General features: G+C 50.9%; 1 protein-coding gene and 1 long non-coding RNA gene across 14 annotated transcripts in view; one reads left to right on the top strand and one right to left on the bottom strand.

Moving 5' to 3' along the window:
- RAPGEF1 (Rap guanine nucleotide exchange factor 1) overlaps positions 1 to 15,888 on the top strand; it is a 132,143-nt gene that overhangs the window by 19,789 nt on the left and 96,466 nt on the right. For 2 of the 13 annotated variants that reach the window (XM_086684332.1, XM_086684330.1), the window contains exon 1: positions 1,690 to 2,593. The exons of 5 other annotated variants lie outside the window; for them this stretch is intronic. In XM_086684332.1, the coding sequence (XP_086540458.1) occupies positions 2,530 to 2,593 (64 nt within the window). In that variant the 5' untranslated portion in view covers positions 1,690 to 2,529. Of the gene's footprint in view, positions 1 to 1,689; positions 2,594 to 2,619; positions 3,343 to 15,888 lie in introns of those variants that run through there. 6 more of the 13 variants (XM_086684337.1, XM_086684336.1, XM_086684339.1 and 3 more) reach the window with 6 other exon arrangements.
- LOC147575113 (uncharacterized) lies at positions 3,886 to 14,878 on the bottom strand. The gene is made up of 3 exons (XR_015243148.1): positions 14,530 to 14,878; positions 4,647 to 4,716; positions 3,886 to 4,060 (listed from the first exon to the last, which is right to left on the bottom strand). It is a non-coding gene; the product is annotated as an uncharacterized LOC147575113 (long non-coding RNA).

Here is a 15,888-nt window from a genome sequence, read left to right as displayed (position 1 = left end):
CCCCCTGAAGCCCACGAGACCAAGCGCTGTACCTGTAAGGCCCTTCCCAGCTGACTTCCCCTTTACGTCCCCCCATTTATGTGCCTCCACCTTCAACAGGGCCTTTGCACATGCTGCCCCTGCACAAAGTGCTGTTCACCCCTTTGTTTGGTCGATTCCTGCTCACCCTCTGAGTGTCACCCTTCCCTGACCTCTGAGATTAGATTAGGTTGCCCTACTAGACATGCTTCCCTTACCCTGAACCTCTCAGCACATGTTATCTGACTCTCCCTAAGCTCTGTGTTGGTATTTATTAGGTGAACCCCTGAGGTGGCTCCGACCGCACATTCTGTGATTGACGTGTGACTGTGCGAGCATGTCAGAAGAAAATACCAATCTGTGCTCTGTGCTTCCTGTGGCACTCTGCACAAGATGTGTTGTTTTTTTTTGTTTTTTGTTTGTTTTTTTTTTTGTTTTGTTTTTTTTTTTTTTCTTTGGCTGATTTCCTCTGGGGCTGGGCAGGGAAGTCACTTCAAAGCAGGGCCTAGAGGGCCCAGAAGACTGGCTCCCAGACTTTCTGCCTCAGTGCCCTGCTGAGCCTGACCTCCAGGCTGGTCCTTCCCCTTTGTTTATGTTCTGGGCTGAGCTGCAGCTCCCACTTGGAGCCTTCCCACAGTGCCTGGTGCTTCCTCATATTGTTGTATTTTTCTCCAGGGGGGAAGTGACCAACATCAGACTTTCCTCCGAGCAGACAAAGTCCACGCACAAAGCCTCGCGTCAGCTGCCGGGCACCTGCCTCCGTCTCCTGGCCCCTTGGGGGAGGTGAATGTGCACATTACAGCCGTCACTTGCCTTTCCCCGTGATTTGTCTCTTAATTTCCCTCCAGGAGTGTTCATGCCCTGCAGGAAATCCAGCAGCGCCTTGTGTGGAGGGGAGGGTTCTCTGTAAGATGCTTCAGAACCTCGGCAGCCACAGCATTACCTCCCTGCTTTAGGTCGCTTTCCACATTCTGAGGTGTTGTTCTGATAGTTCAAACATCATAGGTGAAATTTTATTTGCGCTAAAGAAATGAGTTGTCTACCAGAATGTTGCAGCACGTTTCCTCTGATATGGGGGGAAAACAAAAAACAAAAAGCAAAAAAAAAAAAAAAAACCCTTGTGCAGGTAAATACGTTTTCTTTAATATATCTGAAGCTGGGTGTTTATAGATTTTAATAAAATAATAAAAACAACTATCCTTTAAGAGTATCTGCTATGTGCCAGGCACTTTTTCAAGATCATATTTAACTTTTTCGCTGCCCTATGAAGTAGGCGGCATAATTGTACACAATTTACCTAAGTGAAAAACTCAGGACCAGAGAGGTTGGCTTCCTGTCCCAGAGTTGCCCAGCTGAAAGTGCTCACAGAGATTCAAACCAGGCCCGCTGTCCTCCAGGGCCAGCACCTTCCAACTGCCCTCCTTCCTCTTCCAGTCATGAGGAAATGGGTACTGGAATTTCCTAGGCAAGGATACAGATGGAACTCCGCTCTCTCACCATGTGGTGGCCCTGATCCCCTCCCCACCCCCACCCCATCTGTAGTGCAGGGGAGGAGCTTGGTGGGCCCTGCCCTTCTGTGAGTGATTTGGGCTGCCGTAGTAATGCCTCAATACTGAACATGTGGTCACATAGAGTCTGATTATATGGTACGTGCGTCCACGGCATCCCTGAAGCATTTGTGTGAAACAAGGAGCCACAGCGTATTGGCCGTGCGGTGAATGCTCTATTTCTGGTAGCAATGCGTTGTCCGTTCAGCTCATCTGTTAGAGTCCCGTATTGCCTCCCTAACGTGTGGACCAGAGGTGGGTCACTGGCCACATTCGTAAGAAAATGCATCCCAAGTTAGAAACAGTTGACTTACTGATGAGCCTTACAAATGAACTAGAAATTTGCTTGAGAGAACAACTTTGAAATGAGGACCCTGTGGTCCAGCTGCTTCTCAAGGAATCATGACCTCCCCTAATGATTCAAATGTCAACTTTCTGGGCATAGGGGAAGATAACGAGAATGGCCTGTCGTTAGGAATAACCCATTAAAGCTCAGCCTGGAAAATGTTTCTGATGGCGCACCCAAACTCGGTCCATTTCTGACTTTCAGCTTCTTGGTCACCTGATTGCCCACTCCTCCCCCAGGAAAAGGCAGCGTGGAAAGTGTTTGGAAATACAGTTCACTCTGAGGCCGCTACCGTGCCGATGAGTAATAGAGCGTCAAAGGAAGGCCGTGGAAGAGCTTCCTAATATAGACTGACCGGTTACGGGACCCGCCGGTAGGGCGATAACAAGCCTTTCCTTCTGGTTTCCTCCCCGGGAGTGAAGGGAGTTTGAAAGGCGGGAGGCAAAGACCTCTCAGAGCAGAAATCAGGTTTTTCCTGCAAGAGTGTGCCAGGGCTCGCTGCTGGGTGATTGGGATGTCTGAGAGATGAAGCCCCTTTCAGCCGGTGCCTTGGTCCTCAGTCGCTGCTCAGCGAAGACACCTGGGCTTGGGAGAACCCTCTGAGCCCCTGGCTTTAGAATGGGCAATGCTGCTGAAAAACAGAAGGCCCGGAAACGAAGCCGTCTGTGCCCCTGGAAACAAGGTAAGGACGCCCTGGGCCTCGTCTCCAGGAGGAAGGAGGCAGCCTTCATTGGGATATTTTGGCTCAGAACCAGAGCTGAAACTGCTTGGGAAACACCTTCCACACTAAAAAGCACTCAGTGCAGCATAGTCCAGTCTAAAGAAAATTAACCGTCCTAAGGAATAAAACGATTCGTATGTCAATATGACGTCACAACTCGGCCGAGAACGTAGCTCACCTTGAGGTTTGTGTTCCCGTGCAGCAGGTGTGCTGATTGAAAATTTTAAGCTTTAAGAAATATGCCGGATAAAAATGTTGATATCCGGGAGTTTGAATCTTTTGGAACGGTTTGGTGAGAGAATGTTAACAGCTTTTGAATATATAACATTTTTCTCCCATAGACTCCAAAGTACTTTCCATAAGAAACCTCATGCTTACCCGTCCCAGACCCCCGTGATGCGGGCCCACGTCTGCTCACGCCTGCTCTGTGCCTTTCAAGGGCCCTGTGTCAGTGTCCACTTTAAGGAGGAGGAGGTCCGTGGGCCACAGGCACTGCCACAGAGCACTTGGGCCTGGGGGCCCTTTGAACCGTGGCCCCGGGCACCTTGGTCCTCCAGCGCATCTGACTGCTGTGTTCACTGTGATCAACCCCTCAGACCGGCCGCTGGCCCCCAGGGTTTCGGGTCGTGGCTCTTTTACCTCCACTCCGCAAAAAATGGAGGTAACATTTGACCAGCAGCAAGACTGTGTGATTGCAGCTGTATCCGTGGGTATGTGTTTATGCAGAAAATACAACCTGGGAGAAAATACACAGAAAGGTTGACAGTAGTTGTCTTTCGTGGTCAGGTTATGGGTTATTTATTTTTCTTTTTAAAAGGGAAAACTAGGTAGGCTGCTAACGTAATGTCAAGTTCCAGCCTCTCTGGCTTTATACCACTCATTCTGTGTCCAGCATGTTGCTGTGAAAGGAGTCCTCCCCAGTGGCCTTTGATCGGGTCTGGGTCTGAACAAAACGGTGATAAAAGACATTTGGGGGACAGCTCAGGAAACTTGAATATGAGCTGGGTAGCAGATGGCACCTGGGGACTGTTGCTAGCTTCATTATGTGTAATAGTGGTAAAGGAGTCATGTAGGGGAAAGTCCTTTTTGGGGGGTAGTCATACTAAAGTACTTAGGGGCAGAGTTTTGTGGCCTATAGTTTTACTCCAAGATGGCGCAGGTGAAGGAGTGCATGTGTACATACCTGGAAGCAAAGTAGGACAAGTGTCAGGAGTGTTAGAATCCAAGTAATGGACGGGGGAGGTTTGCTATACTCTTGTTAATGGATTTTGACTCATTGTGGGGGAACCATTGAAAAAACGGTTGCTGGTCACGCCGTAGTGCGGTACCCTTCCGAAGCACGAGTCTTAGCAGTCGCGGGTATTCACTGAGGTGGGTCGGGATCCCCCGCTCTTGCTCAGGGCCACGTCTCAGGGCTGGTATCTCTGGCTGCCAACAGGAAAATCGTCGTAAAAATCCGTTAACTCAGAGGCACAGCTTTTATAGCGGGAATTTAACGTATTTGTTTTCAGACAGTCTCTGGTTTTCCTGAGAAAGATGTAGAAGAGTTAAGACTTCTTAATATTTCCACTGGAAGCAGCTGGGTTCCCTGCCTGTGTTGCATTTTGCAGTTTGTGTGTTTGTGTCCGGTAGTTTCCATGAGAGGGGTGTGGGGGCGCCGTGCTGGCGGGCACTGCGGGGCCCGCGGCCGGCTGGGCGGAGAGGAACAGCCGCTCCCTGCCCCGGTTTCTGTCTGCCTGGACCCTGCTGGCCAGGAGCACGTCTTTGCCAGTGTCGGGTGCGTTTGTCTGTGCAGCTTAGACCAGGGAGAGCAGTGCCTCTCCCTGATCCAGAGTCCGGCCGCGCCTGCCAAGGACCCACAGGAGCAAGGGTGGGGGGCAGTCCTTCCCCGTTGCTCGTCTTTGTCTTTAAAGGTTGTTGATGTTTTGGAAACGGGATTTTCGAACCGGATCGAGTGAGTCCCAGGCACCACTGTGACCCTGATCTGCACGCATTTTCCGCAGTCCACACTCACCGTGGCTGTGAAGTCTCGGTGGATGACTGGGGACTCCAGGCTCCACGGCAGAGCAGGATGGTGTCCGTGTCTGCTTTGGGGGCAAGGGAACGGGAAACGCGTGTTTGTGTGCGTTTGGTACAAACAGCCTAGGCTGCCCCTGACTTCTCCAGCCCGTCTGTGGCCCAGCCGTGGCAGGGGCTCCCGGGAATACAGACTTTAACCAGAGCCAGACATGTGTGATTAGGAAGGTCGAGCTTCAGAGTACATTCTGAAAGCAAATTTAAAGGGAATCACTATCTGCCCTTTAGATCATTTACATTTCTGTTTCCAGGTTGTACGCCTGGAAAGTTGAAAAATCAAGTGACATGATATTAGTGCAAGAAACACAAATCTTACCCCCTCTGCCAGCTGTCCCCCTGAAGAGCATTTTACACCTGGCCGAGAGACGTCTAAGGATTTTAAACAGTGTGCAGCGCACAGCGTTTGAGGGGACCAGCATTATACCCTGTCTTTCTAATGGCTCTCAGAACCCCGAACATAAGGATCAAACAGTACTGCTTGCTTTTTTTGCAGTGCTGGGTGCTTGCAGTGGTTGACAAATGTGAGTTATTTGCAGTCCCATAGTGAGTCCTAGCAGGCCCCCATACACACACACGCGCGTGCACACACACACACACACACACACACACACGCAATGGGAAGTAGGATAAGGCAGTGGCTTCCGGTGTGATCCTAAGAGTTCCAGCCAGCGAGAGCTGCACCCCACGCTTGCCATCTGACCTTGAACAAGGGGATTTTGTAATCCCACGTGGCCTCATTCCCTCACTGCCCTTCCCTCCCACGGTTTCTCCAAATGACGGTGCCTTCCTGTGTTATTTCCTTACAGCCCTCACCGCAGGTATTTTTTTTATTGATCTGTTTTATACACTGATTGTAAACCCCCTGAAGGCTCTTTGTTGGGACCCTTGTTCTGTCTCCCACACTGGTGGAGGGGTGTCACTTGATGGCTTCCATGAGTGCATTTGGTGACAGAACTCCCACTGCCTGGCTGCTGCGTTACCATGGGTATAAAGGAGGTATGAAAGGCGGAGCCTGGGCCCTGGTACAGAGTAGGTGCTCAGTAAATGGCAGCCACCGATGCTGGCCTGTGTGCTGGTTACGGGGACCTGGAGGTGTTCATTCTTTGCCTTCCTGCTAAAGTGGAGACATAGGGGGTGAAAATAGGTACATCTTGCTCTATCCCACGGCGATTCTGAATTTACAGAGTGAATCTATTGAGGATTGTTCACAGTGCAAAAGATTGCTTCACCAAAAGCACTCAAATCATAGTGAATATTTAGTTGCTGATTCATTGACCGAAACAGCTGGTGAAACCTTCCATCTAGAGCTAAATTGAACTTGTAAAATGCGCCTATAATCCTGCCCTGTCAGAAGACTCGTTCGTTCATTCGTTCATTCTTCCTTTTTAAGAATTAATTTGAAGAGTTGCTTGCAATGGTCGTCTTGGCTTTGGGGAGCATAACGCAGGCACGAGTTTCCTTGGGAATTAAACATTGCAGCAGTCATTGCAAATGGAATTGTTCTCTCCCTCAGAAATCCCAGCAGCTCAGGGCCATACCAGCCTGGTAAATGGAAAATGTTTGATGATTTGCATGTTTGTACTCAGCTGGGTGTGAGTGAATGAAATTAACACCCTCAGTGGAAGCCCTGACTATGTATAAAAAGTGTCTTTCCCCTGGGGGGATGGGACCCGGAGGGCGGTGCTTGCGGAGCTGGGAAGGAGATTGGCTGGCTGAGGTGGGGGTGGAGGTAGGGAGTCCGGGACTTGTCGCTGATTCCACATGCTCCCTGGTCCCTGGGCTGTAGGGGCAACTGGTTGGATTCCAGTCCGCAACGGTGGTTAGACTTGCCACTCCAAGCTAGGTAGTGAAGAAGCGTCTCAGGCCCCGGACACCTTTGTGCCAGGCAGTTGTACTGGTGGGTTTTCTGGCCAGAGCAGAAGCCGGCCCACCTCCCACCGTCCATTTTCTGGCCTTTCTTCCATTGCTTTGGGACCACAGTGGTGCCTGTGTCAGCCTCTTGGGCAAGCACTGGGTGCTACGTTCAGGCCACCAGGCTCAGTGCCTTCTAGCTGAGGGAGGTCAGCCACGTGACCTCACACTTCCAAGCCCGATCCTGGTCTCTACGTGAGATTAATAACAACACCTACTCGAGGGACCGTTGAGAGAAGTAGATGAGGTAATTCACGTAAGGGGGTTACAGCCCTTAGCAGGCAGTGAGCACGTAATGAATGATAGTCCTTCTTCTTATCATACATCCACGGATATGGATCACGGGCCTGGCTCTGTGCAGCCCCAGCTAGCAGTGTGTTTGACAATTCTGCCTGTTTCCTTCTCTCAGTGTGAGAGATCACAGGTCAGGTGATCGCAGAGGTGCTGGTGAGGTCTGTGAGTCAGCGACCGCCCGCACTGGCCCTTGCCGTCCCTATCTGCAAGCTCTCTGGGTGTTCAGTGTCCGGAGAAGGCTTCCGTTGTGCTCAGCACTGGAGGTACAGGGGGCTTTTGTGGCGTTGCGTTTCTCTGAAAATGGTTATTGTGGGACCCAACACAAGTGAACTATTCCTTGTTAACTAGAATATGAAAGTAATCAGCACAGTCCATCTTCCTGTTCTGAGTACTGTCACATTGCGGTGTTTTTCCATAACTGCATCGTGGCTAGGAGTATGGACTATGGAGCCTAGGTGCCGGGGCCGAACCCTTGCTCCTCATCGTGCTGCTTGGCTTATTGTGATCTTAGTGAACTTCGAGACCTCAGTTTTCTCATCTGTAAATCATACCTGTAAAGTGCTTACAACAGCTCCTGGCACATAGTGTTTATCGTTGGTGGTATTTTTAGGTTGCAGACAGAGGAATTACATTTTACTTTAATGGAAAAGGTGTTACGTTATTAAGGAAAAGATTGGGAAAAATGGACCAAATGCAAAGAAGAAAGTGCATGTTGAGCGTCTAAAGGGCCTGAAAGAGAGCAGAAGTATTAGCTCCGACTGGTAATCTTTTCCAGAGCGGCTGCCCGTGCATGCATAGTTTTCATAGAGTTGTAACCATGTGCAAATCATTTTTTTATTTCATGCCTCTGTGTGGTCTTCGTAACTACTGTAATGACTGTACCATTCCATTATGTTAATATTCCGTAACGTATTAAATCATTTACCTGCTGCTGAGTATTACAGTTATTTCCCCTTTTTGCTGTTATAAGCAAGGCAACAATAAGTAGCTTCATTCATACGTATTTGTGATTCTTTTGGATGATTTTATTTCCTTAAGGTGAGGTCCCAGTGTAAACTTCCCAAGCCAAGCTTGTAGGAGATTAGCTTTAAGGCTCTAAGGGACATATCTGTCAACATTGTCACGAGTGATGCACCAGTTTATCCATTAGCCACAAGCCCATCAGCACTGAGTATTATCATTTTGGAATTGTTTCTTTTGTAAAACTTAGGTTGTATTTACTCATGCAGAGTGATGAGTTACCTAATGGCATGGGGTTCAGAGAAGGGCGTGGGAGTTCGAAACCCATTATCAGTTTAAGAATCTGTTTTTAAGATTCTGTGTTCTCCTTGTCCTTTGCATGGAACTTGACTCAATCTCATTCAGGTGCTAAGTTTCATGGAAGAGAGGCGTGAGATTTTGGGTTAAGGATAGCCGTTTACCATCACAGCTTTTTGTCTTTTGCCTCCCAGGGAGGAGTGAGTATTAAATAATTCGGTTTCCTCATGTGAAAGGGAAAGAGTGAGCCCACAAGTGTTGTTAACACGGTTAGTGTAATGATTACCGTTAGGCCGCGTGACGAATGACCCAGCCCCTCCTCCTCTCCGCTTCTGTAGGGCTCTCTCCGAACCTCCGAGAACCGTTTTCCCCAACTGCTTGCCTGTGATGGGCTGCCAGCTCAGTTGTTACTCGGACGGGTATGTTGCTGTCAAACTGTGCTGCCACAGAGGTTTGAGTCAACAGGTGCAGGCCTCGGGTGTTAGGGTAAATATAGTGGATGAAGGTGATGCCTGTTCATTGGCGAGGCTCTAAGCCACGGCTGGACGTGACCATAAATAGGCTTCAGGATGGGAGAAAAGAAATTTACGAAGCAGCGGTTATTTACCATGCTAATGGAGTCACAGATGTCTTCAGCTAGAAGAGAATGATAAAAAAAAAAATTCCTAAATGATCCCCTAATTTAACTAATGAAGAAATTGAGGCTTACAGAAGTGAAGTGACTTGTCTGAAGTCCTGCAGCTAGTTTGTGGCTTAGGGTCTCCTGTGCTAGGGTAGTAATATACCAGTGGTGTAGTAATGTACATAATAAAGATGCAAAACAATACAACGTATTGTGTATGTTATGATTACATATTTTGTACTTATGTTATATATTTACAAGCTGTAGCATATGTTGTGTCCAGTACGTTGTATATGTGATACGTTATATATCGCATCTATCATATATACAGTATACGATATAACGCGGTAACATATGTAACAATATAATAGTAACGGGTTGGGGTATAACGTTACAGTGATGCTGATGGCTTCCTTTATGCCAGGTGTGGTGCTAGAAGATCTGCATACATAGTGGGCTCTTCCATAAGTCAGTTTTTTTGAAGTGAAAGATCAGATGTAGGAAATGGAAACGTAAGTGTGAAGGAATTTTTCTCGTGAGAAGTGTGGGGTGTTGTTTTGGGTGGGGTAAGAAAAGGGAAGGAAACTTCGCTTTGTCATCAGATATTTCCAAATTTAGAACAATATCTATCCCTTAGCCGTTGGCTTTACGGTATGCTTTACCCTGGGAACAGGCACACAATACGCTTCCGTGTTTGACCACGTCTTTCCCAGCTGTGGGGAGGGTGTCACCATTGCTTTAGATAATAACAGTGGCCAGTGGCCACTTTAAATCTAATTACACTTTGGCAATTGCTTATAGGGCACTTGATTTCAGAAGTCACTTCATGCTGAAATACCAGATGGCTGTTTCTGGAGACTCTGTGGACCACAGCCGAGGAGGCTCATCTAGGTCACGGATGGGTCAGTTTCTTAAAGGGCCAGATAGCGACTCTTGTAGACCTTGCAGGGCCAAAGAGGCATGTAGGTGCTTACATAACCAGCTGAAATGAAACTGTTTCAAAGTGTGAAAACCAAATTCTTTGCTTGCAGGCTATAAATAAGCAACCTGCACCAACAACCAGGAGGCTGGCGGGATTGGGGCTACAGGCAGAAGTTTGCCAACCCCTGGTCTGTGGGGTCTTTTTTGGTTTGGGTGCTCTCTTCTGTCGTCATTATGCCTCTGGTGCTCTGAAAGAGGTCGTTCGCCAGTTACAAAAAAAAAAAAATTCAAATTTTCAGGTCAGAAGAAGACTGAAATATCATCTTCTAGCTGCTTCACCTTTATAATCGGAATTACTTAGCTGAGCCTTCTGGTTTCTAGTCCACCACACACACATTCAGGGCTTTATTGATAAAAATAGTCCTTCCTATCACTACAGGAATGAGAAGATAGATGATGGAGGTTTGAAGAACCTGGCACTGTTGAATACAGAAGCCTTAAATAGCCTTCCTTGACTGTTAAATGGGACAGTGTACTAAAAAAAGCCTCCATTTTCTATAGTCGTTCATTCATTGATTGATGGATGTTTATTCACTCAACAAATATTTATTGAGTGGGACCTGTGTCGGGCACTGTTTTGGACACAGGGGGATGCCCAATGAAAAAATAGGACCTCACTGCCCTCTGGATTTTATAGTGTATATATAAATAAGTGAAATCCATTGTATAGAGAAGGCAGGGAGGGGGATAGGAAGTCCAAGGCTGGAGGTGGTCGTCAGCGAGGAGGACTGTGAGCGAGGGGCACTCGGCAGCAAGGTGTGGAAGTTGCTGCTGAGCGGGAGCACTCCAGCAGGAGTCACTGGTGCAGAGGGCCTGAGAGGGAGGGAGCACAGGGCTGATGAGGAAGACCATGGGGCAGGCGTTGCTGGAGTAGACCGTGGACTCTAGAGAGTGATGAGACGTGCGGCCAGGGAGTAGCACATTATGTAGGGCCGTGGAGGTGATTCTACGGAGTCTGAAGGGGGAGAGCCCATGGGATTCGCTGACCGTCTGAGCATCTGTCCCTTGTAAACGGAGGAGGGCCAGCGGAGCAGATCGGGGGTAGGGGTGGAGACTGGGAGCTGTGTTTCGTGCAGTTGGAGAGGAGTTTGAGTTGAGTTCGAGACGGCTTTTAGAGATCTCGAGGGAGATGGCCCTTCAGCAGTCGGCTGTAAGATCTGGAGTTCAGGAAAGCCGAGGCCTCGAGTCTTTGACATAAAGACGGTGTTTGAAGCTGTGAGACTAGATGAGATTACCACGGAAGTGAGTGAGAGAAGGAGGGGGGGGGCGCTGGACTGGGGAGCCTGCAGCGCTCCAGCACTTGGAGGGCGAAGAGAAGAGAGAGACCCGCTAGTAAGGTAGGAGGAAGTGTGATAGGAAGGAGGGAGCACGGGGCGTGGGTCATGCTGCTTGGAGTGAAATCAGCCAGGTCACACGGGGACTGGGACTTGCCTGCGCTGGTCCCTGGGAACCTTGACACGAGGTTTCGGTGCCTTGTTGGGTGCGAAGGGGGCTTAGAAGAGAAGGGGCAGAGAGGACTGAGACACTGAGCATGGTCGATTCTCTGAGGGGTTTTGCTCCAGGGGGGAGCCAAGGCACGGCGGTAGTTGATGAACGCGGCGGGGCCAAGGGAAAGCTTTGTTTAAAAAGGGAAGAAGAATGGCACGATTGGATGCTGGTGGGGAAGACCGGTGGGCAAGGAAGGTCTGACTGAGGGGGAGAGTCGCCACACAGGGGAGAAGCCTGTTGCTTACTGAGCTCTGTTCTCGCGCGTGGTCGGCCCCGACACGCCGCCCCGCACTTGGTGACTCTGGAGACGACAGCTGGCTATCTGTCTAGTTCGTGGTCCTGCAGGTGGCACTGTGCGCTGGGGTCCCTCGTGTGTCTGGCCAGCTGCCGGGAGGGCTCGTGTCTGGGGCTCTGGCAGGCTGGCGGGCGGGGCGGCTCACCTGGCATCTGGCAGGTTTCCTAGGAGCGAGGCGTGCAGGGGCCGAGGCCCAGGTTGGAACTGGCATGGCGTCACCACCAGCTCTTGTCGCTGGTGGAGGCAAGTCCGAAGGCCAGTTGGGATTCACAGAGAAGGGAGAGGGGCCCCACCTCTCGATGGGAGGTGCCTAAAGCCACCTTGCCGGGAGGTGGGGCACACTCGGGCCCCTGTGAGCCAAGCATGACTTCTGTGTGGTGGGTGGGATCATCTTCATTTCACAGATGGGGGGACGGCTCCGGTGAGGGTCCCGTGACTTGTTCAAGACCACACCGCCGCCAAGTGGCAGGGTTGGGGCCCAGACCGTCGTCTGTGGTCGCTGTGATGGCACAGCCCCTTCTCTGTCCGGCCTTGCTGATGGCGTTGCTGTCCGAGAGCTGACTGCAGGGTCAAGTCCTCTTTTTCGTGTTAGGCAAGGGAATGATATTTCTGTCAATGATCATTATCTCCTATAAGAACGGACCGAGGGTGGTGATTGTCTTATGCGGTATACGTGTTTACCGTGTGGAGATCAGACAGCTGTACTTATTAGACTCCCGTTGAGGACACGGCGGTGTGTGTAATTAGGTCTTCTGTTGACAGAAACTCACGTCTCCACTCCCAGCTGGACCCTCAGTGCCTCTGACAGTCTTTCCTCTTCTCCCGGGTCAGCTGACTCTCCTGTTCTTGTAGCAGCCTGTCCACACGGTCATCACCGTCTGCGAGGCTTCCTTCAAACCCCCTTTGCCTCCAGGCCTCCTGACACGATGTCTGCCTTTATCCCTGCCTGTTTCTGTCCTTGACACTGGGACTCCTGCCTCTAGTCCAGGGTTAACCCCCTCTGCTCAGGTCTCCTCCTCCCTCCAGAACATGTCATAATCAACATCTGTCTCCTCAACCAGCTGGATTTCAGGCTCTCCAAGAGCAGACTGCAAACAGTGGAAAAAACAGCATCAGCGTCAGGAAACTTTGGCCCTGCCGCTGGCTTTATCGCCTTGGGCAAGTCATTTTCCGTCAGGTTCATGAATCCGAGGTGAGCAGACCACTCAGGGAGAACAGTGTCTGCTCATGTCCCCGTCGGAAACCGTTGGCCTAGAGTGCAGTTCTGTGCGCAGCGGGCTCCCCGTGTGTGTCTGACGACCGTGCAGCAAGCCAGAGTCCCCCCAGTCCAGTGTCAGAGCAGCTGCCCCCCACTCAGTGCACTGGGAAGGCAGCTGGAGAGATGGCTGGTCTGGGTGCTGGTTGCACCGTCTCGGAAGAGATGATACTTGCTTTGAAAGCAAACCACAGTGAAGATAATTTTTAAAAGCTCTCTTTGGGTCGAGAGAGCAGATAATGAGTAATTAGATGAAATCGAGCATTTCAAGTCTCTCTAACCTTGCCTGTGGGGAGCCCGGGAGCTTTGCCCTTCTTTAAAGTCCCCGGTGAGGATCCGATCGAGCTGGGTAGGAAGCAGGGCGTCTGTCTGTCTGTCTGCTGTGCTCGCCGCAAGCTCACGAGGACGCAGAGGCATGGGACTCCAGACGCACAGTCGCACGGTCGGTCTTTATTCTTAGACCCCTTGCAGTAAGAGTAAATAGTCCTGCAACTTATTTATCATGTAACCTTGGGGAAGTTACTTAATTTCTGTCAGCTTCTATTTGCTTGTCTGTAAAAGGAAGGCAACTAGTAACACGTAGCTGACAGAGCATGAGGAGGAGTGACTGAGGGAGTGTTTGGCCTAGAGCTGGCCCTCAGCACATCTCTGGTGTGGCTGCAGTTACTACGTAAAAGTCACGTCTTGCTTATGTTGTAAGTCATTTGTTGAAGATTTCTCATACTTTCACGATTACTCTCTACTTCGAAGATGCATCCTTGTATTTTTTAGTCACTCGTTCCCTGAGTTTGTATTTATCAAGCTCCTACTTATGGGCCAGGTGCCGTTGATTATTTTCTTCCTGCTCACGTACATTTCTTAGTGGTTGACATTTTAATACCCAGAGCTGTGGTTTGCTGAGCACCTACGTCAGTAGAATCGTTTACCTGCGGGTTAGTTTCGGAAATCAGGGCGTAAAGGGAACGTGGCATATAGTCAGGATTACTCCGGAACCCCCTTAAATCTGTAATAACATCAGGGGCCATCAAAGTCTTTCTGCAGAGAGCCGTATACTAAACACTGGCTTTGCAGGCCACACGTACTTCATTTTCTTTTGTACAACCCTCAGCTCTGAGCCTTTCAGAAGCAGGCCGTGGTCTACACGAACAGCCCCTGGTGTTCTGTTGGCCATCTTGGAGGCTGGCTGTTCTCACAGCCTCCAAGATGGCCCCGTGTTCCCTGCCCCTTGGTATCCACAAGCCCAGACGTAGTACCCTCCCGGCATTGTCCCGGGCTGGTCGTGTGACTGCTGCAGGGGTGCCTGGAGGTGGGTTCTGACTGTGGCAGGGGGAGGGGGAGGGTTCTGCCTCCTTGCCACCGGGAATCCTCTGCTCTGCGGAAGGACGAGAGAGGAAGGACGAGAGAGGCCCGTGAGGCGAGGCCCCGAGGCCCCCTGCTAACAGCACGACGGTGGGGGGCCAGTGAACTTGGACACCGCTCCTCCAGCCCTGGCCAAGACCTGAGCTGCAGCTTTGTCAGAGACCCTGAGCCGGGACCCCTGGCTCATTTAAATCATCCTGTCTGTGGGTGATTATGAAATCCTCGGCAGTGAAAAGGGAACAGGGAGGAAGCCTAAGGAATGCCTGCTTGCCTGCCGAGTCCGGTCAATTCCTCCTTAGTACGTAGCATCCGTACCAGTTAACTGTGTCACCAAGTCTGTTCATGGGTGGGATGGTTACCTGCGAGTAACCCAGCTCTCCTGGGTGGGCGAGACATGGACGTACTCCTCTTCATCGCCACAGCTCCCCCCAAGGTCCGTACTGAGGGCTCAACGTCTGCTCTGATCTGACCGGCTCCCAAGCCCTTCTAGGCTGTCACTGGTACGTGCCACGGCACTCCGCTCGGCACAGCAGTGCCCTTGCCCCCCGTGGAGAACTTGTGCCTCCCCCACTCGATTGCTCTAGATGGCCTTGCTCTTTTTCAGGTTTGCCCACAGGACCTTCTGTACTTAATGGCTCTTCCCTGGGCAGCTGGCCATTGACCTGTGTCGTGTGGCCTGCCTTGGAAAGATGAGCTGGGCCGCTTGGTTCTGGCTCAGGAATTTGACCCGGGAGTTAGGCCGTCTGATCACTGGTGGGCATTTGCGCTAAAGAGTCTTACGGAATTGGAGGCAGGCGAGCGTGACGTGCTCCCCAAGCATGAGTGGTGGTAGCTGAGAAGAGGCGCAGTCACGCGTGTGTTTGATGGATATTGATTTGAGCACCTGCTGTGTGCTGGGCATTGTTTTAGTCACTTAGGTAACAGACCAACATCCTCGTGGAACGTAGGTTTCCAGTGGGGGCAAGTGGACGGTGGCTAATAAACACCATCCGCCAGTGGGCTACAAAGACTGTGAGGAGATCAGTGCCATGGGAAGCGGAATGAGGGGCGTCAGGGGTCCCAGGCCTGGGGGGTTAGACTGCAGAGTTTACTAGGGCACACAGGGTGGCCTCACGGGGAAAGGGAGATGCGTCTCACGGAGGAGGACAGGGCGTTGGCCAAGCAGACGTCTGAGGGACTAGCCTTGCAGGCAGGGAGACCAGGTAGGCGTGTTCCGGGAACAGCGAGGACACTGGCATGACTGGAATGGAGACGGCGACGTCTTGTTAGGCTCCGAGGACCATCGCCAGGGCTTTGACTTTTGTCCTGAGAGAAGTGTGGAGCCGCTGCAGAGTCGAGAGCAGAGCAGTGAGATCGTCTGAGGTAGGTGTTCATACGATCGCTGTGTCGTGTATGTAGGGGGAGCGAAGGGGAGCTAGAGGAGAGGCAGGCGTCCCTGCGCGCGCCTGGTGCGGTGACCCAGGGTGGTGCCCTGCAGGTGCTGGCCAGTGCTTGGGTCTGGACATACTTGGAAGACTAGAGCCGAAGGATTTTCTGGCTGCTTGGCTGAGGGTTGCAGGGGAAAGAGAGGAGTCAAGGATGACCCCAAGGCTTTGGGCCTAGGCAGCTAACTATGAGGACGGACTTCAAATGCCATCCGTTCAGATGGCGGAGGCTGTGAAGGAAGATTGGAGCTCAGTCAGAAGTGCGTTCTAGACATCCCAGTGGAAATAGCGAGG

Source organism: Puma concolor, chromosome D4, assembly GCF_028749965.1.
Source record: "Puma concolor isolate L17-30 chromosome D4, mPumCon1.1.hap2, whole genome shotgun sequence".
Classification (NCBI taxonomy): Eukaryota; Metazoa; Chordata; class Mammalia; order Carnivora; family Felidae; genus Puma; species Puma concolor.
This window is presented reverse-complemented; position numbering and strand designations above follow the sequence as displayed.